We start from the raw sequence: 17,287 nt of genomic DNA on the forward strand, positions 1-17,287 counted from the left end.
GACCTTATCTACTGCTTTGCTAGTATGGTAGCTTTGTATTTTAGCTGGATCTTGTCCCTTCTTTCCTTTGCCCCATATTACCACTATAATTATATCTCAATGTAAATCCTTCCTGAAGTCCTCTATATTCTCATTTGATTTAGACTGGTTTCTCTCTAGACCGTTGCTGTCCTTGACCTTCCCTTTGTCATTATTGTCAGAATCCTTTTCACCTCTGCTATGTTGAATCTGTGTCCTGAATCCTGTCTCTTTGTTGATTATCTCTTGTTATTTTGAAGCACATCTTATGGGAACTTCCTAAAAATGGTGCATGGGAGATGAATTAGTTGAAACTTTGGATGTTTGAAAATGTCTTTATTCTACTTTCATATTTAATTGATAGTCTGTGTTTGAAATTTTTCATTTGGGAGTCTGTAAGCAAATTTGTAAGCATTCACCTACTTTTTATTCTAGCTTTCAATATTTCTGTTCAGAAATCTGATGCTAGTCTCACTCAGGATGTTTCTTTCTGAAAGTTTCGGGATCTCTTCTTTATTTTTGTGTTGATGTACCTTGGTGTGTGTATTTTTTCCTGCACTGTCCCCTTTGGTGGACATTTTTCACCTGGCCCCTTTTTCATGTTCTCATAGCTCTGGGAAATTTGTCATGTATTATTTCTTTGATAATTTCTCTCCACTCATTTTCCTTTGGTTTCTCTTTTTAGAACTTATGGTTATCAGGTAAGGACCTCCTTAAATGATTTCTGACATTTTTATCTGTTCTATAATACATCTTTGAGGTTTTTTTTCTGGTTTTTTGGAGAGTCATCACCTTTATCTTTCTACTTAAATACTTTAACATTTATATATCGTATTTTTTTTTTTTTTTTTTTTTTTTTTTTTTTTTTTTCTTTCTTTTTGCGGTATGTGGGCCTCTCACTGTTGTGGCCTCTCCCGTTGCGGAGCACAGGCTCCGGATGCGCAGGCCCAGCGGCCATGGCTCACGGGCCCAGCCGCTCCGCGGCATATGGGATCCTCCCAGACCGGGGCATGAACCCGTATCCCCTGCATCGGCAGGCGGACTCTTAACCACTGCGCCACCAGGGAGGCCCTATATATCGTATTTTTAATTTCTGAGAGCTCACTTTTGTTTTCTAATTTTTCCTCTTGCATTCATACTAGTTGTTTCATTATTACAGAATCTCTTCTTCTTTTTCTGAGGATCATTATATTTTTTGAAGTTTTCTTTTATATCCTGTATTGTCACTTTTTCCTCTGTGTGCCTTTTTGTTTGCAATCTTATCATTCAGAATGTAGGTTTTTATTTCAGTAAGACATCTTATCCTTGCCTCTCCCTGTACCTGATGTTTCATAGTCCATTGCTTCTCTAGTTCAGTAAATTTTGGTTTTCCTGACAGAATGGGAGAGAGGTAGTTGCAAATTCTCAAGTAGTCCCCTTCTTTTTTAGCTTCCTGGAAGATTCTTGGCTTCTGTTGAATCCAGTACAGGTTCTTCTTTCTTGAATCCATCAGCAGAAAGCCAGTTTGACCTTGCTCCTATCTACGAAATCATACTCCGTTCCACCATCCATTTTCCACTGTCTCATGTATATATGAGGCTGTGATTGAAGATTTAGGTATTTCTTGATGTCAGTAATGCTAGAGTTATATCATTACTCTGCTGCTCAAATCGAAAAATAAAATGGCACTTTGAAGTATACTTTTTAGAGTATTTATGTAACCATGAAAACTTTATTTATGTAATTAAAAGTAAAAATTACAGAATTAGTGTTATCTTTAGTTGGCTTCTAAGACTTGAGCGAGAAATTTTTGTGTTTTCCAAAATATACTTGTTAGTTTATCTGTTGTCTTTTTAAATAATTTTAAGCACAGAATGTCTTTTTTCTTATTGATATAATTGGCATATTAACATTGTATTAGTTTATGTACAACGTAAGGATTTAATATACGTATATATTGTGAAAGGATTATCAGAATAAGTTCAGTTAACATCCATTACTACACACAGTTACAGATATTTTTTCTTGTGATGAGAACTTTTGAGATCTATCGCTTAGCAACTTTCAAATATATAATACAGCATTATTAACTCTGCAGAATTTCTAATTAATGCTCTGTTGTTAATTCTTTTCTTATGAAACATACCACTAAAATAGTTTATAATTTTATTAACATTAGTAATTATATAACATAACACATATGTATTGTTTATTAAAATATTTTCATCTTCTCTTCTAGTTTTATTAATCTGTTTTTCCTTGTTAGCTCATTAATGAAATTGAAGAGATGGGTGGAATGGCCAAAGCTGTAGCAGAGGGAATACCTAAACTTCGAATCGAAGAATGTGCTGCCCGAAGACAAGCTAGAATAGATTCTGGTAAGATAAAGTAGAGAGTTTATATGTGAAATCCAGTATTTAAAAGGAAATATTGGGGCTTCCCTGGTGGCGCAGTGGTTGAGAGTCTGCCTGCCAGTGCAGGGGATGCGGGTTCGAGCCCTGGTCTGGGAGGATCCCACATGCCGTGGAGCAACTGGGCCCGTGAGCCACAGCTGCTGAGCCTGCGTGTCTGGAGCTTGTGCTCCACGGCGGGAGAGGCCACAGCAGTGAGAGGCCCGTGCACCTCGATGCGGAGTGGCCCCCGCTCGCCGCAACTAGAGAAAGCCCCCATGCAGAAACGAAGACCCAACACAACCCAAAATAAATAAATAAATAAAATGACATAAACTATATTAAAAAAAGAAATATTAATTTCTGTTTGAAGATAACATATAAAGTTAGTAAAACAAAAATTATAGAAAAATGAAACTTGGATAAAATGTTTCTCATGAATCTATATGTATCTATCTCTGTGTTTGTATTTTTGCATGCCTGGATGCACATAAGCAAACAGGTACAAAGTATGTGTGGAGGTTTGCCCATTTTTTATGTGTATATATGTGGGTAGATAACTCCACCATTTTGAAGATGACATTATTATTGGTCATTGTGCTCTGCATTGGACTATTCATTTATTTATTCATTCAATAAGCCAATACTTTTTTAGTCTTTAGTATTTGAGACACTGTGCTCTGTCTGGGCATACAACTGTGAATGAGACAGACATGGTCTCTACACCCATAGAGCTTACGTTTTGGTAAGAGAGAGGGAGAAAATGAACAAGTAAACAAATAAATAGACAAAATAATTATGGATTATGGTAAGTTTTATGAAGAAAATAAGAAAAGAGGTATATCCTGAGGTAGGATATACCTTTTTTCTTGGCGGGATGTCTTTAGCTAGAGTAATAATCTGGTAGTTTGAGGCAAAATATATTTATAGTGTTAAGGAAATATAATTTGTAATTCTGGTTTATCACTTATAGATTTTAAAGGTATTTTTTGTTTAAAAGTGATTGGCTGTAAGAGGATTCAAGAAAATATTAGAAAAGCCATTGCATGTTTGTCTTCTACCTTATAAATCTTAGTTGGTAGCTGCTATTACAGTTTTAATTTTGTAGTGTTAGAAGAGAGTTTATCAGAAACTCTGGGAAAGCATATAGTTTGGGTGAATAATCAAAGCCCTCCCTTACAGAGATTCTGATATATACCTGTCTTTTCCCCTCCTATCCCCATTCCATATTGGTATTCACTGATCTATATTGAAATGTCATTAAGAGTAAGAATACTACTTAAAAATATCAAACTTATAAGGAAAATATGTGTGGTGATCAGAGCATTACTGTTAGACAGTTATTTGTGAATAGAATCTACATATTATTTTCCTCTGGGAGATTAACAGGTTCTGAAGTAATTGTTGGAGTAAATAAGTACCAGTTGGAAAAAGAAGAATCTGTGGATGTTCTGGCAATTGATAATACTTCAGTGCGTAACAAGCAGATTGAAAAACTTAACAAGGTAATAACAGCTATCATATTTTGAGCATTTTCTGTGTGCTGGGCACTGTCCAAGCCCTCATGCTGTCCTGCTACATTGTTAGAACCACCATATGAAGTGTGTATTATTTCCCAACATTTTAAAGGTAAGGAAACTAAAGATAAGGGAGATGGAGAAACTTGCCCAGGATATAATTAAGCATCCAAGACTCAAATCTCTAAGTCTGTTGACACCAAACACTCATGTTTTTAATCATGATATCTGCCTCTGTGAAATTTATACATTCTTATTAAAAACCACACCATAATAATAATGCCTCCTATAATGTACACATTTGAAGTAAGGCTTAGATGATTATATAACTCACTCAAAGTTAAAAACAAAATTAAGTTCAGAGTCCATATTTGAACCCAGGTCTTCTCACTGTAATTTATTTCCATGTTCCTTATACTACTATGAAAGAATCATTTGCTTTCAATTAAAAAAAAAATTCAAATATATTTGAATAGTGCTTTTAGTAAGATACAGTTTAGAATGCAAGATATTTACATTGAAACTAGAGAACTGTTTTAATTTCCAGTTTCTCACTGAGATGAACCAAAGTATATAAAATACTAAAATAGATAAAACATATTAATTCTTCCTGCTGTAACCTATATATTTCTATTGTATGAAGCTACTTTGGTCTCTTAATCTCTGGCTTTAGTAATTACTGCTATTTCTAAGGCAGGAAAGTTGAAAATTCCTTAATGGTTTTCTCTGTTAACTTTCCCTATGATTGTTTAAGATAGGACTTTTTTCCCCACAGTACAGATGTTCTTTAAGAATCCAGTAGACTTTGTCCAGTTAGACTGTATGTGTAACTTTCAACTTCCATTTGTTTTTTCTATTAGAGTTAATGGCAGATATTTAATAATATTATTTCCTTTTTCACCCTCATTCAGGAGATAATGACTCATCTCCCACATTTTTGTCATTTTTAAAGGGTCCTATTTAGGATGTAGCATTATATTTCCAGTGGTCATAAAAGTCTCAATATTTATTATATTTGGAAAACTGCTTTTTTCCTCTCTTGTACTTAAACTCTCTTAAACGCACAGCTTGAGGGCATCCACTTACCATAAATGATGATCTACCTTATTTTGGGTAAGAGTGAGAAATTCAATAATGATAATGGATTTGGGTTCCTCCTTGCCTTTAACATAAATTTTCTAACCCACATCTGCTTATAGATATGATATAATTTTAGTGGCATCTTAGGCAGTATCATATTTTAGACTTTTTTACAGGTGGTGAAAACTTGTGAAAAATTGCATTTTAGGTAACTTTGTTTAGGCAGGTTGTTGGCAGAGCAGAATAGAGCTAAGACCCAAGGGAAAATGTTTTTGACTACACTTTTCATTGTCTTTCTCTCTCTTTTGCAGTATTTCTCATTGTCTCTGTCTCTCTTTTTCTCTCAGGATTATTTTTAAGTAGAATAGCAATATACATACATATTATTACCAATAGACTATTAATTAGCTAAGGGAAACTTAAAATATAACTAAAATATTCCCTAAGTTGTAATCTATTAAGTAGCATGTACTACTTGGGAGGGTCAGCACTATTATTTATTATTGCCCTGCTTTTTTCTTGAATTATCAGTATTATACAGAATTTAGTATTATTTTAGGAAGTCCTTAAACATTGAGGGAATGAATAAATGTAATGAATATCAATGCTAGGATACATATTATTCTCTTCTATTTTTTTCTTTTGTTTTTTTTTTGTTTTTTTTTTTGTTTTTTTTCTTTTTGCGGTATGCGGGCCTCTCACTGTTGTGGCCTCTCCCGTTGCGGAGCACAGGCTCCGGATGCGCAGGCCCAGCGGCCATGGCTCACGGGCCCAGCCGCTCCGCGGCATATGGGATCCTCCCAGACCGGGGCACGAACCCGTATCCCCTGCATCGGCAGGCGGACTCTTAACCACTGCACCACCAGGGAGGCCCTTCTTTTGTTTTTAAAGTTAGGATTATGGTACAATTTCCATATGATATAAATAAGAGTATAATCTGATCTCTGTTTTATTCTCTAATCACATATATGGTCCCTTTCCTTACCCTTTTCTGTAAGGTCAAATCCAGCAGGGATCAAGCTTTGGCTGAGCGGTGTCTCACTGCCCTGACTGCATGTGCTGCCAGTGGAGATGGGAATATTCTCGCTCTTGCAGTAGATGCAGCTCGTGCAAGGTAAGGATATGTAAGTTTGGAGATTTCCAAATCCTAAAAGTTGACCAGTTTAGTTTTTCAGGGTGTACTTAAATAAAAGCCTGATTCTATAAACCATGTGAGCCTAAAAGAAAATATTGGAACCCCCCCCCAAAATTCTTGTTTTTCTTAAACATTTGTGCATTTAAAACATACATTTTGAATGGAGTGTATTAATATTCGTGTATTTCCCTGTGGCTCAGGACATTCGAAGCTATTATAATAAACCTGTGTCACTGATTTGCAAGTTGAAGTTTGATGTACTTTCAAGGATAGGGAGACATTATTATGTTGCACAGTAAGCAAACCTGCCCTTTGTCCAAGCTGGACAGTATCTCTGTCTTCCAAGGCTGTGTACTATGTAGACATCTCTGAAAAGGTAGTCCAGCATAAAGGCAGTCAGTGCATTGCCTTACAGAACATGCAGAAAAGCAAGTGACACAGAAACTTTTCTCCCAATATATGATAATGTCACTAAGTAAATTATTTTTGCTTTTATTGTTTATTGCTTAATATAATGGACTTTTAAGTTGTTTCAAGTGCTTAAGGGATGGAGTGAATAGTATATCGGTTGTTTTTTTGTTTGTTTTTCAGTTTTAATTTCTTTTTTTTTTTTTTAGTTTTAATTTCTTAAAAGAAATAAGATGACTTCTCTGCTTAAAATCCTTCAGTGGTCTCCCAGTCCTTTTAAATTAAAACCTAATCTTACCATGGCCTGCAAGACTGCTGGATATGATCCTTGCCTACCTCTCTGACGTTGTCTTATCCTACTTGCTTTGTTATGCTGTGTACCAATGTCCTTCTTTCTATTTTTAGAACATAAAACATGTTTTCCTACTTCTCAGAGCCTCTGCAGTTAGCATTTCCTTTTCGAACACTTTTCCCTCTTAAGTTCCCTTGCGTGTCTCTTTCTCATCATTTAGGTCTTAGTTCAGAGGCTGTATCTTCATATCTTCAATATCCCTAAAACATTTTTCCCAAACACCTCATTCCATTTTGCCTATTTTAGTGTCTTTATAGTACTTATTACCATATGAAATTATCTTATTAATTTATTTGTTTGTTAGTGCATTATCTGTATTCCCTGACTAGATGATAAATTCTGCAAGAGTGGGTACTTTTTTTTTTTTTTTTTGGTCTTATTTATCGCTGTATTTCTAGCACTTAGCGGTGCTTGGCCCATATTAGGCACTCAAGACATGTTGAATGAATTAATAACCAAATGGAATATGCTAAAAGATTTACTTTTTATCAAAAAATATCAGTAGGAATTTTGGTCTTTGCCCATTTGTATTGTTAAGCAGTGAATTATTCAGTAACCTTTAGATGCTCGTCTATTAGTAGTTTTTAGGTCATTCGGTCATTTTTCAGTAAAGGCATTCAGAATCATTTTTTTCATGAGTATTCTGAGGAAAGATCCTATCATGAATGCAGTAGAAAGCATTCGGATTTAGATTTTTGACAGCCTATTTTTGACTTAGGTAAGAAAATATCTCTAATTATATTGAATGTTAAGTTAAATATTTTTTATCCCAAATAATGATGTTAACAGAACTTCCATTTAATATTTTAGATGTACAGTTGGAGAAATCACAGATGCCATGAAAAAGGTATTTGGTGAGCATAAAGCTAGTGATCGTATGGTGAGTGGAGCCTATCGCCAGGAATTTGGAGAAAGTAAAGAGATATCATTTGCTATCAAGAGGTAATATGTGAGATTTCTTAAACCAGAATGTCATCTTTTCTGTTAACACCATCCCCTTGAATATATGGTGGGCTTAATTTTTTCACATTCCACTGGAAAATATTTGACTTGTACTTTCCTCTTAATCTGTAGCTTTACTAAAATAATATTTTGAACTTTCACCACAGTCCCCTTTAGGAGTTTCTCATTTCAAGCAAATGTTTGTTTAACTAACATTGATATTGCTTCATATCCTTCAGGTACTTAGATTTCAATCTCCTTATGACGGTTCATTTCCATATTTTCTTAAGTTTTATTTACATTGTTTAATTGCTCAAATAATTATAAAATCTTACTTTTCCTATTTGAAAGTAAATATTTGGTTGCCATCTATGCATAAATTAAAATCACTCGTCACTAGACTGACAGTAAATAACTGTCAAACATAATTTGGAAATATGAATTAATATAAATTGATCATGCTTCTGAAGTGTGAGTAGTAGCTTCCTGATGATTAGTTTTCCCAACCACTGTAATAAATTTTCCATGAAAAATATTATGTCACTACTCATATATGAAATAAATATCCAAACAGCCAAGGTGAAAGTCATTGAAATGGAACATTTTTTTTTCTTTTAACAAAAATAAATTTGTTTCTTCATGCTTTTTCATCTGAGACATAAATTTATTGATTTAAGCAAACAACTATTTTGATTATGCATTAAGATACCACATTGAGGTCACCTTGGGGGAGTTCACACTTGTGAAGGGTAAGTGAGATATGGACAGTTCAAAACAGCTAGTGAGTCACGTATATGTACAAATACTTCTGAAGGCATTTTTTAGTTTATATTTAACTATTTCTGCATATTGTACTCTGGGGACTGCCTTAAGTTGTAAAGTTGTTATTTCCTTATCTTGCTTCACTCTCAGTGTTACAGGCTTACAGTCTGTGCCATCTTTCAAAATTTTTTCTAAGGGGGGAGATGGTAAACATACTCAGGCTTTAATGGAGTTCTTAACATGAAACAGATATTAACAAAATGAGTAAACAGATTAGATGTTTTAAATAAACGTGAAAGATTTACTGCAAATAAATTAGAGTCTTATATCTTACCTTTGGACAATTAATATATAACTGTTGTATTTTAAAATGTTCTTAGGGTTCAGAAATTCATGGAATGTGAAGGTCGTAGACCTCGTCTTCTTGTGGCAAAAATGGGACAAGATGGACATGACAGAGGAGCAAAAGTTATTGCTACAGGATTTGCTGATCTTGGTTTTGATGTGGATATTGGTCCTCTTTTTCAGGTATTGAAAATTGTTGGGAGGAGTTTCAAGTACTATTGCTACATACTGCGGATAGGTCAACTGGAATGAAGACTAAAGAGTATTCATTGCATTTTCACCAGGAAAGAAGTAAATCTTCCTGAAGAGGCCCAGCCTTTATAGAGTCTCCCATAAGAGTTTTCCCATTTGGGATTTTAAAATATTACTCTAGAGAGGCTAGAAGAAATTGTTACTATAAAGAGTTAGCACAGACTTCTAGAGATATGTCCTGAGCTGTGTTGGTAGATAAATATGTAAATGTGTTTAGAGTCTTAGGCATTTAAGGTGGGTTTTGTTAAGAATCTCAATTATGTTTCAGATTAAACAAATAGTATACACTGTATTTAGATTGCTTTCAGTCTTCCTCTAAGTTGAATACTTTCCCATTCTACTTTTTTACTTACATTTTGCTGTCCTTTTGCTTTAGTTAGTTTGTTTGTTTGTTTTAAATAGTGATCAAATATAATGCATTTTCAATATTTAGTGGTTAGCTTTGGGGAAATATTTTTTCATAAAATAAAAGAATTTTAAAAAATTATTGTCAGCCATTGGCATCTAAAGGAATTTCTCAGATAACCAAAAGTTCATTTCCCCATTATATACCATCTGCAAAAATATAATTTGTCTTTTAGTGCCACCAACTTTGTTAACCATAATTCTACATCATTAAAAAAAAACTTATCTGTGGCTGAAGGTACAATCATGCAGTTCTCAGATGACTGATTTAATTAAAATTAGATTTGATGTTTTTAAAATTGCAACATTTGATCATTTAAAATACAGTTTAATTTATATAAACATAAGGCATGGAACTGAATTGTTTAAATGGAATGTTTTAATATAAATTTATTTATTTATTTATTTATTTATTTATGGCTACTTTGGGTCTTTGTTGCTGCACGCAGGCTTTCTCTAGTTGCAGCAAGCAGAGGCTACTCTTCGTTGCGGTGCACAAGCTTCTCACTACGGTAGCTTCTCTTGTTGCAGAGCACGGGCTTTAGGCACATGGGCTTCAGTAGTTGTGGCACACAGGCTCAGTAATTGTGGATCTTGGGCTGTAGAGCACAAGCTCAGTAGTTGTGGCGTACGGGCTTAGCTGTTCCTTGGCATGTGATATCTTCCCGGACCAGGGCTCGAACCCGTGTCCCCTGCATTGGCAGGCAGATTCTTAACCACTGTGCCACCAGGGAAGTCCCTAAATGGAATTTTAATCTAATCAATTTTGGTAACATGGATGATATGAATAACAAATCATGCTTAAATTAAATGTCTTACCTCTAAGAAATCAATAGCAGGAATACGCACATTTTTAAAGGTTTTAATTTCGTGTGTTAATGTTTTCCACAGACTCAAGGTTTTACCAATATGTTGTGTGACTTACCTAGAGATCTTCTTGAATGTGGATCCATTACTGAGTATAGAATCTTTTGATTCTGCACTAAAATTATGAGCCTTAAAATCTTGCCAACTCAGAAAATTCACAGATTTTGATAGTATTTTTAGTGCTTATAATTGTGCAGTGGTTTCTCAGGTGGCCTTATCCTTCCCAGTTGTCTCAATTTACATTATATTTACAATGAGAAACTTGTAGGTACTTTTTATATGAAATGATTTAAATATATGTGTACAGTATTAAAGCAATGTCACGGATTCATTACAGAGCAGATATGATCTTTGGTAATTCAATTCATAATCGAATGTTTGAAAACATCCTTTATGATTCTATATCCCAATGGTTAAATCAGTTAATAAATGAGAGGCATGCCCTCCTTGGCACCATCCTTTCTCTTGTTTATGCACTTTCCTGGGTGCTGTAGCCCCTTAACTAGTTTCTATAGTTCTCACCTTATTTTGCTCCATATATTACTGTTAATTCTGTGTTTCCATGGGAGAATGAGGTCCTGGAGCTTCCTAGTCCACCATCTTGTTCTTTCCCATTCTATTTTTTTTTTTTTTTTGCTGTACGCGGGCCTCTCACTGCTGTGGCCTCTCCCGTTGCGGAACACAGGCTCCGGACACACAGGCTCCGCGGCCATGGCTCGCGGGCCCAGCCGCTCCGCGGCATGTGGGATCTTCCGGGATCGGGGCACGAACCCTAGTCCCCTGCATCGGCAGGCGGACTCTCAACCACTGCGCCACCAGGGAAGCCCTCCCATTCTATTTTAAAACCTAAGGCTCACTTTTTCATGTTGCGTTTTATGTTCAGTCTTTTACTTCTTTATAAATCCTATCCCATGTTGCCTCTCAGTAAATGTTGATAGTGAAGACAACAGACGTATTTTTTAAAAATTATAATGAAGAGATAATATATATTTTGCCTATATTCCTACTTTATCTTGAACATTTTGGGGGGAACTATATTTTGGTGTAACTTAAATCTAATTGATAGTTTGTAGTGCTAGAAGCAGATATAGCCCTGGTGTTTATTATAATAATTGGATGAGTTGGTATTTGATGATGAAATATGAAGTTATATTCACTTCAAGATTTTTAATGAGGAAAATCTTGGAATGTTGATTGAAGTAGTATAACACTTTAGAAACACTTTTTGGAATAAATAATGATTTGTCTCTTTACTTTTGAATTGTTCAGACTCCCCGGGAAGTGGCCCAGCAGGCTGTGGATGCAGATGTTCATGCTGTGGGTGTGAGCACACTCGCTGCTGGGCATAAGACCCTAGTTCCTGAGCTCATCAAGGAACTCAACGCCCTTGGACGGCCAGATATTCTCGTCATGTGTGGGGGGGTGATACCACCACAGGTATTGTTCATCTCCTACATTTTCTAGTACCATGAAGGGAAACCTGAGTAGCTTATTCGTAGTTCTTTAATTTTCTATATACTTTCTCTAAAAATTTGTTGCAGATTTAGAGCCAGATCATTTCCTAGGTCAATTACTAAGTAAATTCTATAAAAGTAGTCCATGTTGTTTTCTATTCAGACTATATTATAATTCAATATGCATAATTTGATTTAATAATATATAATGCTTGTATGAGAGAGTTGCCTCCCTACAAACTAGTCACCTAGATAGAGATCTATCTTCTTTATATTCAATAAGCAATGACGGAGAAGGAACAGGATAAAAATAATAAAATCTCACAACTGGAGTAGCGAAAAATGGTGAACACACAGTGACTATATCAGCCCCTCCCTAGAGATAGGGTGAGCACCCCTTGTCCTAGCAGTGGAGCCAGTCCTTTAGTCAGTCGGTCGGTAGCACTTACTTCTGTTGTTTTAGAGTCACTGCCTTGTCCATTTCCTGCCTGTTCCCATCCCTAAATGTTGCCTTCACTCAGCATTGTATAAATTACATGGTCCTGTAAGAGCCCCTTTTCCATGAAGCTAATTTGATTGGGGAATGGTTTTCTTAGAGCCAAAAATACCTAATTCAGACATAGATGGAGTCAGCCTGTCCTAAAAATTATTGGCTGAATGGGGCAGAGGTAGATTCTTGAACAAAAGGGTAGATCCTCTAGGAAAGGAGAAATGGATGCTAGGTAACAATAATGTCAATTAATTTATTAAGGGGGCAGGGACACCTTCCTGATAAGTTAAAATAGTTAAGATATAAATTGGGTCTATTTCCAATTTAATTTTTAATTATATCAAATTTTCTTCTTTTACTAAGAATGGAAAAAGTATTGAGTTACAAGAACTTTACATGAAACTGCTCCTAAGTAAATGATTCATACATACTGTAAAGGCCTCACCGCTATATAGCAGGAATCTGTCAATGACATGTGACCTTGTGCCCATGTCTACAATTGTTTTCCCTCCATTACGACTCAGAATATAAAATAATGAATTTATACACTACTTAGGAAATGAGAAAATATACATATGTATGAGGTTGTGAGATTGGTGACAATGTGGGGCTGGCGAACAAGCTGTGTATTACTTATTCTTTCTAACAACACAGTACTTAATGTGGTACGGTCAACACAAAACTGCTTTTATTAGCACATCTGCTCTTACCTTCATAAATATAGTTTACTATTTGGGAATATAAAGGGCTTTTAGTCTTTACTGCTGTCTGTCTGTGGAACACTTCTATCTATATTGCAGTTTTAGAGTCTACAATCCCTAAGCTCTTGGGCATGATATTAAAATTTAAGAACCAAAATAATTAGGCAGCACAAAATACTGGCATTGAAATATGAATTGAGAAGAAATGCAGGCCTGTTATATAAGTGAGCTGACATTTTCAAGAAATATATTTTGTATAAGTCTCTGGATATTTAAATTACCTAGAATATCTGTAGGTGTTTGCCCTACTTTTTTCCCCATGAGTTTAAAGACTAAGGATCATATTCTATAATGACACACTTGTGTGTTAACATGGGTATCCTTTATAATATAATTATATATCAGTTAATACCCATGCATTTTTCTCATTATTTGTTTTCAGTAAATATATAAAGTGTTGCTATTATTCAACTGAAAGTCTCTTAGATTTTAGATTAGAAAGCACTAATATATGGCAGTTAATCAAAATGATTGAGCCATTGCTATTGTGGAGCTTATAGCGATAACACATGTTAAGTGTCATTGAAGAATTATTGTGTTACAAGAATATTATAAGGAAATAATAGAGATAGAAAAGAAGTAGCTGGGGGATAATTAGCATGACCATGTAATTAATCATCCAATGTGATGACTTTTAAGAATGAAAATGAGTACTACTAAAAAGGATGCTGCAAAAATAATCCAATTAAAAAATGGACAGAGGATCTAAATAGACAGATGTCGACAGGTGCATGAAAAGATGCTCAACATCACTAATTATCAAGGAAGTGCAAATCAAAACCATGAGATATCACCTCATATCTATTAGAATGGCTATCATCAAGAAGATAAGAAATAACAAGCGTCGTCAAGGATGTGTAGAAAAGGGAACCCTTGTGCACTGTTGGTAGGAATGTAAATTGGTGCAGCCACTATGGAAAACAATATAGAGACTTTTCAAAAAGTTAAAAATAGAAGTACATATGATCCAGCAATTCCAATACTGGATATTTATCTGAAGGAAACAAAAACAGTGACTTGAAAGATATATGCACCCCCATGTTCATAGCAGCATTATTTACAACAACCAAGACATGGGAATAACCTAAGCGTCCATCAGTGGATGAATGGATAACGAAAATGTGATACACACACACACACACACACACACACAGAGGAATATTATTCAGCCATAAAAAATGAAATCTTGCCATATACGACAACATGGGTGGATCATGAGGGCATTATACTAAGCGAAATAAGTCAGACAGAGGAACAACAAATACCACATGATCTTACTTATATGGAGAAGAACAGGTTGGTGGTTTGCTAGAGTCAGTGGTAGAGGGTGGGTGAAATGGGTGAAGGGGGCCAAAAGGTACAAACTGTCAATTATAAAATAAATAAGTCCTAGGAATATGTGTACAGCATGGTAACCATAGTTAATAGTACCGTACTGCATATTTGAAAGTTACTAACAGAGTAGTATGTAAGTAAGTAAGTAGTACCTTAGAGACTAAGGACGAAGGACATAGTACTAAGTAACTAAGAGAGTTACCAAGAGCTCAGTGTGTTACAGAGTTTTAAGTATAAATCTTAAAAGTTCTAAACTCACAAGTGCACACACAAAAAATTGTGTAACTAGGGTGACAGATGTTAACTAGACCTACTGTGGTGATCATCTTGCAGTATATACACATATTGAATCATTAAGTTGTATACCTGAAACTAATATTATGTGTCAATTATACCTCAATAATAATAAAAAAAAAAGACTCATGGGAAAAAAAAAAAAGCTGTTGCAACAATAAGCACAAACCAGAATGTCCTGGAAATATGATCACCCTAATGGATGAGGATCAGGACTTTAAAGCACGTCCTAAACTTGATACAGCTACAAATATTCTGATGTTAAAACAATCTAAAGCCTGGAGCAGTATTTGTGCCCTGGGAACCTTTTCACTCAAACTTTGTGTAAAACTAACAAACAGCAGCAGCAACAACAGAGAATTTTTTTAAATGAGTTAATTTTCATTTCTAGAAAATCTAATTCCATCACGAAGCCAAATTCAAAGTACTACACCCTTCACTAGCTGTAGACAAAATTACCTTGGAGGAAATAAATAGCCTTGTAAATTTAAAGCTATAATGTGTTGCTAAATTTAACACAAATAATGGCAAGTAGTAAAAATTTAGGTGAGAGAAAATTATGGTTTAGGGCTCAGAAGTTCTCAGTTGGTGGACCATACAGCTTCCCACCACAAAGAACACACTGGGGTGTTTGGAAAATGGGCAGGAAGTCTTTTGTTCTTTGAATGGCTTGGAGTGCTAACGGTGGTGCTAGTGGCAGTCCCAGTCAAGGAAGAATTGTTCAGCCCCAAACGCCAAGGGTGTACCAGATGAGAAAGTTTGGGGCGTTGGAGATAAAGAAGAAAAGACAGCATTCATTGTCCTTTTGTTTCATTTTCTTGAAATTAGAAATATTGTCTGTTCTACTAATTAAATTCTTTCAACAGGATTATGAATTTCTGTTTAAAGTTGGTGTTTCCAATGTATTTGGTCCTGGGACTCGAATTCCAAAGGCTGCCGTTCAAGTGCTTGATGATATTGAGAAGTGTTTGGAAAAGAAGCAACAATCTATATAACATCCTGTTTTTGTTTTAGCTTTTCTAAACTATTCTTTCACTAATGATCAAAGAAGCCACGTCTTCAAATTATTCAACACCTAATATGTGCTTTCCTGAAAGCTTTACATTCAAGCACCTGACTTATAAGAATGTTGTTATGCTATAAGTGTGTATGTATAGTTTCACTTTAATTTTAATTTTAAAAATTAAAAAAATCCTTAAAAACTCTCTATAACATATGCTCAATACTTTGTCAGAAACTCTAGACAAAGGTATTATTTTTTTTAATTGTGATATTTATTTGAAAGATTTCTTATAAACCTAGTTACTTTCTATTTTAAGAATTAAACAATGCCTAAAAAAAATCTGACTAGTCCCATTCTTTAATTTAGGGTTTTTTTTTTTTTTTTTAATTTTTTTGCGGTACGCGGACCTCTCACTGTTGTGGCCTCTCCCGTTGCGGAGCACAGGCTCCAGACGCACAGGCTCAGCGGCCATGGCTCACGGGCCCAGCCGCTCTGCGGCATGTGGGATCTTCCCGGACCGGGGCACGAACCCGCGTCCCCTGCATCGGCAGGCAGACTGTCAACCACTGCGCCACCAGGGAAGCCCTAATTTAGTTTTACATTGACTTGAACACCAGAAGATGTAATCCATATATATAAAATAATTATACCTATCTTGGAAAAAATAATGGTAGTGTTTATGTAGGGACTATATTGTGATTGTAGTCCTCAGCCAAATTCTACCAGAATTACTTCTATAAGTGTATTAAGTCAGACCCAAAGTTGGAATGTGGGGGCGGGGGGGAAATGGCAGAATATTCCTTGAGGTCTGACTTTACTTTCTTCCTGAACGTGAACACGTGACCCTGGTATTGCTAGGCTTGGCTTAAGACTCAGGAGAGTGGATCTTTATGAATAGTCCCTAAAATGAAAGTGCTCAGGCTGTTACCATGGCTTCCTCTAGAATGATGATGTGAACCATAAGTGTAAAAGGGCTATGGGTTCTGTATCTGAAAAGACAGTGGTGTGATTCAGTCTGAGTCTGAAGGCCTGAGAACCAGGGGAGCCTGTGGTGTAAATCCCAGTCCAAGGGCCAGAGAAGAGATGAGATGTCCCAGCTCAGTTAGTGAGATGGAAAAAAGTGGTGAATTCCTTCTTCCTCCAATTTCCTTCCTCTTCCAGGCCCTCAACAGACTGGATGTTGCCCACTCACATTGGGGAGGGCAGTCTGCTTTGCCAAGTCCACTGATTCAAATGCTAATCTCAGCCAGAAACACCTTCACAGACACACCTAGAAAAAATGTTTAATCTGGGTACCCCATGGCCAGTCAAGTCAGCATATAAAATTAACTATCACAGAGCCCTTTGACATTGCTGATGGGAATGTACAATTATACAGCTGCTGTGGAAGGTGATATTATTCCTCAAAAAAATTAAACAATTACCATATGGCCCAGCAATTCCACTTCTGGGTATACATGCACAAGAATTGAAAGCAGGGAGTTACGCAGATATTTGT

The 17,287-nt window shown here is 35.6% G+C and overlaps 1 protein-coding gene across 3 annotated transcripts in view; it reads left to right on the forward strand.

Annotated features, from left to right (window-relative positions):
* Positions 1–15,958, forward strand: part of MMUT (methylmalonyl-CoA mutase) — a 28,382-nt gene extending 12,424 nt beyond the window's left edge. For all 3 annotated transcript variants that reach the window (XM_060110599.1, XM_060110597.1, XM_060110600.1), the window contains 7 exons: positions 2,264–2,375; positions 3,777–3,892; positions 5,983–6,098; positions 7,690–7,821; positions 8,964–9,111; positions 11,722–11,889; positions 15,653–15,958. In XM_060110599.1, coding sequence (XP_059966582.1) covers positions 2,264–2,375; positions 3,777–3,892; positions 5,983–6,098; positions 7,690–7,821; positions 8,964–9,111; positions 11,722–11,889; positions 15,653–15,781 — 921 coding nt within the window. In that variant the 3' untranslated portion in view covers positions 15,782–15,958. The remainder of the gene's footprint in view (positions 1–2,263; positions 2,376–3,776; positions 3,893–5,982; positions 6,099–7,689; positions 7,822–8,963; positions 9,112–11,721; positions 11,890–15,652) is intronic.
* Positions 15,959–17,287: the final 1,329 nt, after the last annotated feature.

The sequence above is a fragment of the Mesoplodon densirostris genome, chromosome 10, assembly GCF_025265405.1.
Source record: "Mesoplodon densirostris isolate mMesDen1 chromosome 10, mMesDen1 primary haplotype, whole genome shotgun sequence".
NCBI lineage: Eukaryota > Metazoa > Chordata > Mammalia > Artiodactyla > Ziphiidae > Mesoplodon > Mesoplodon densirostris.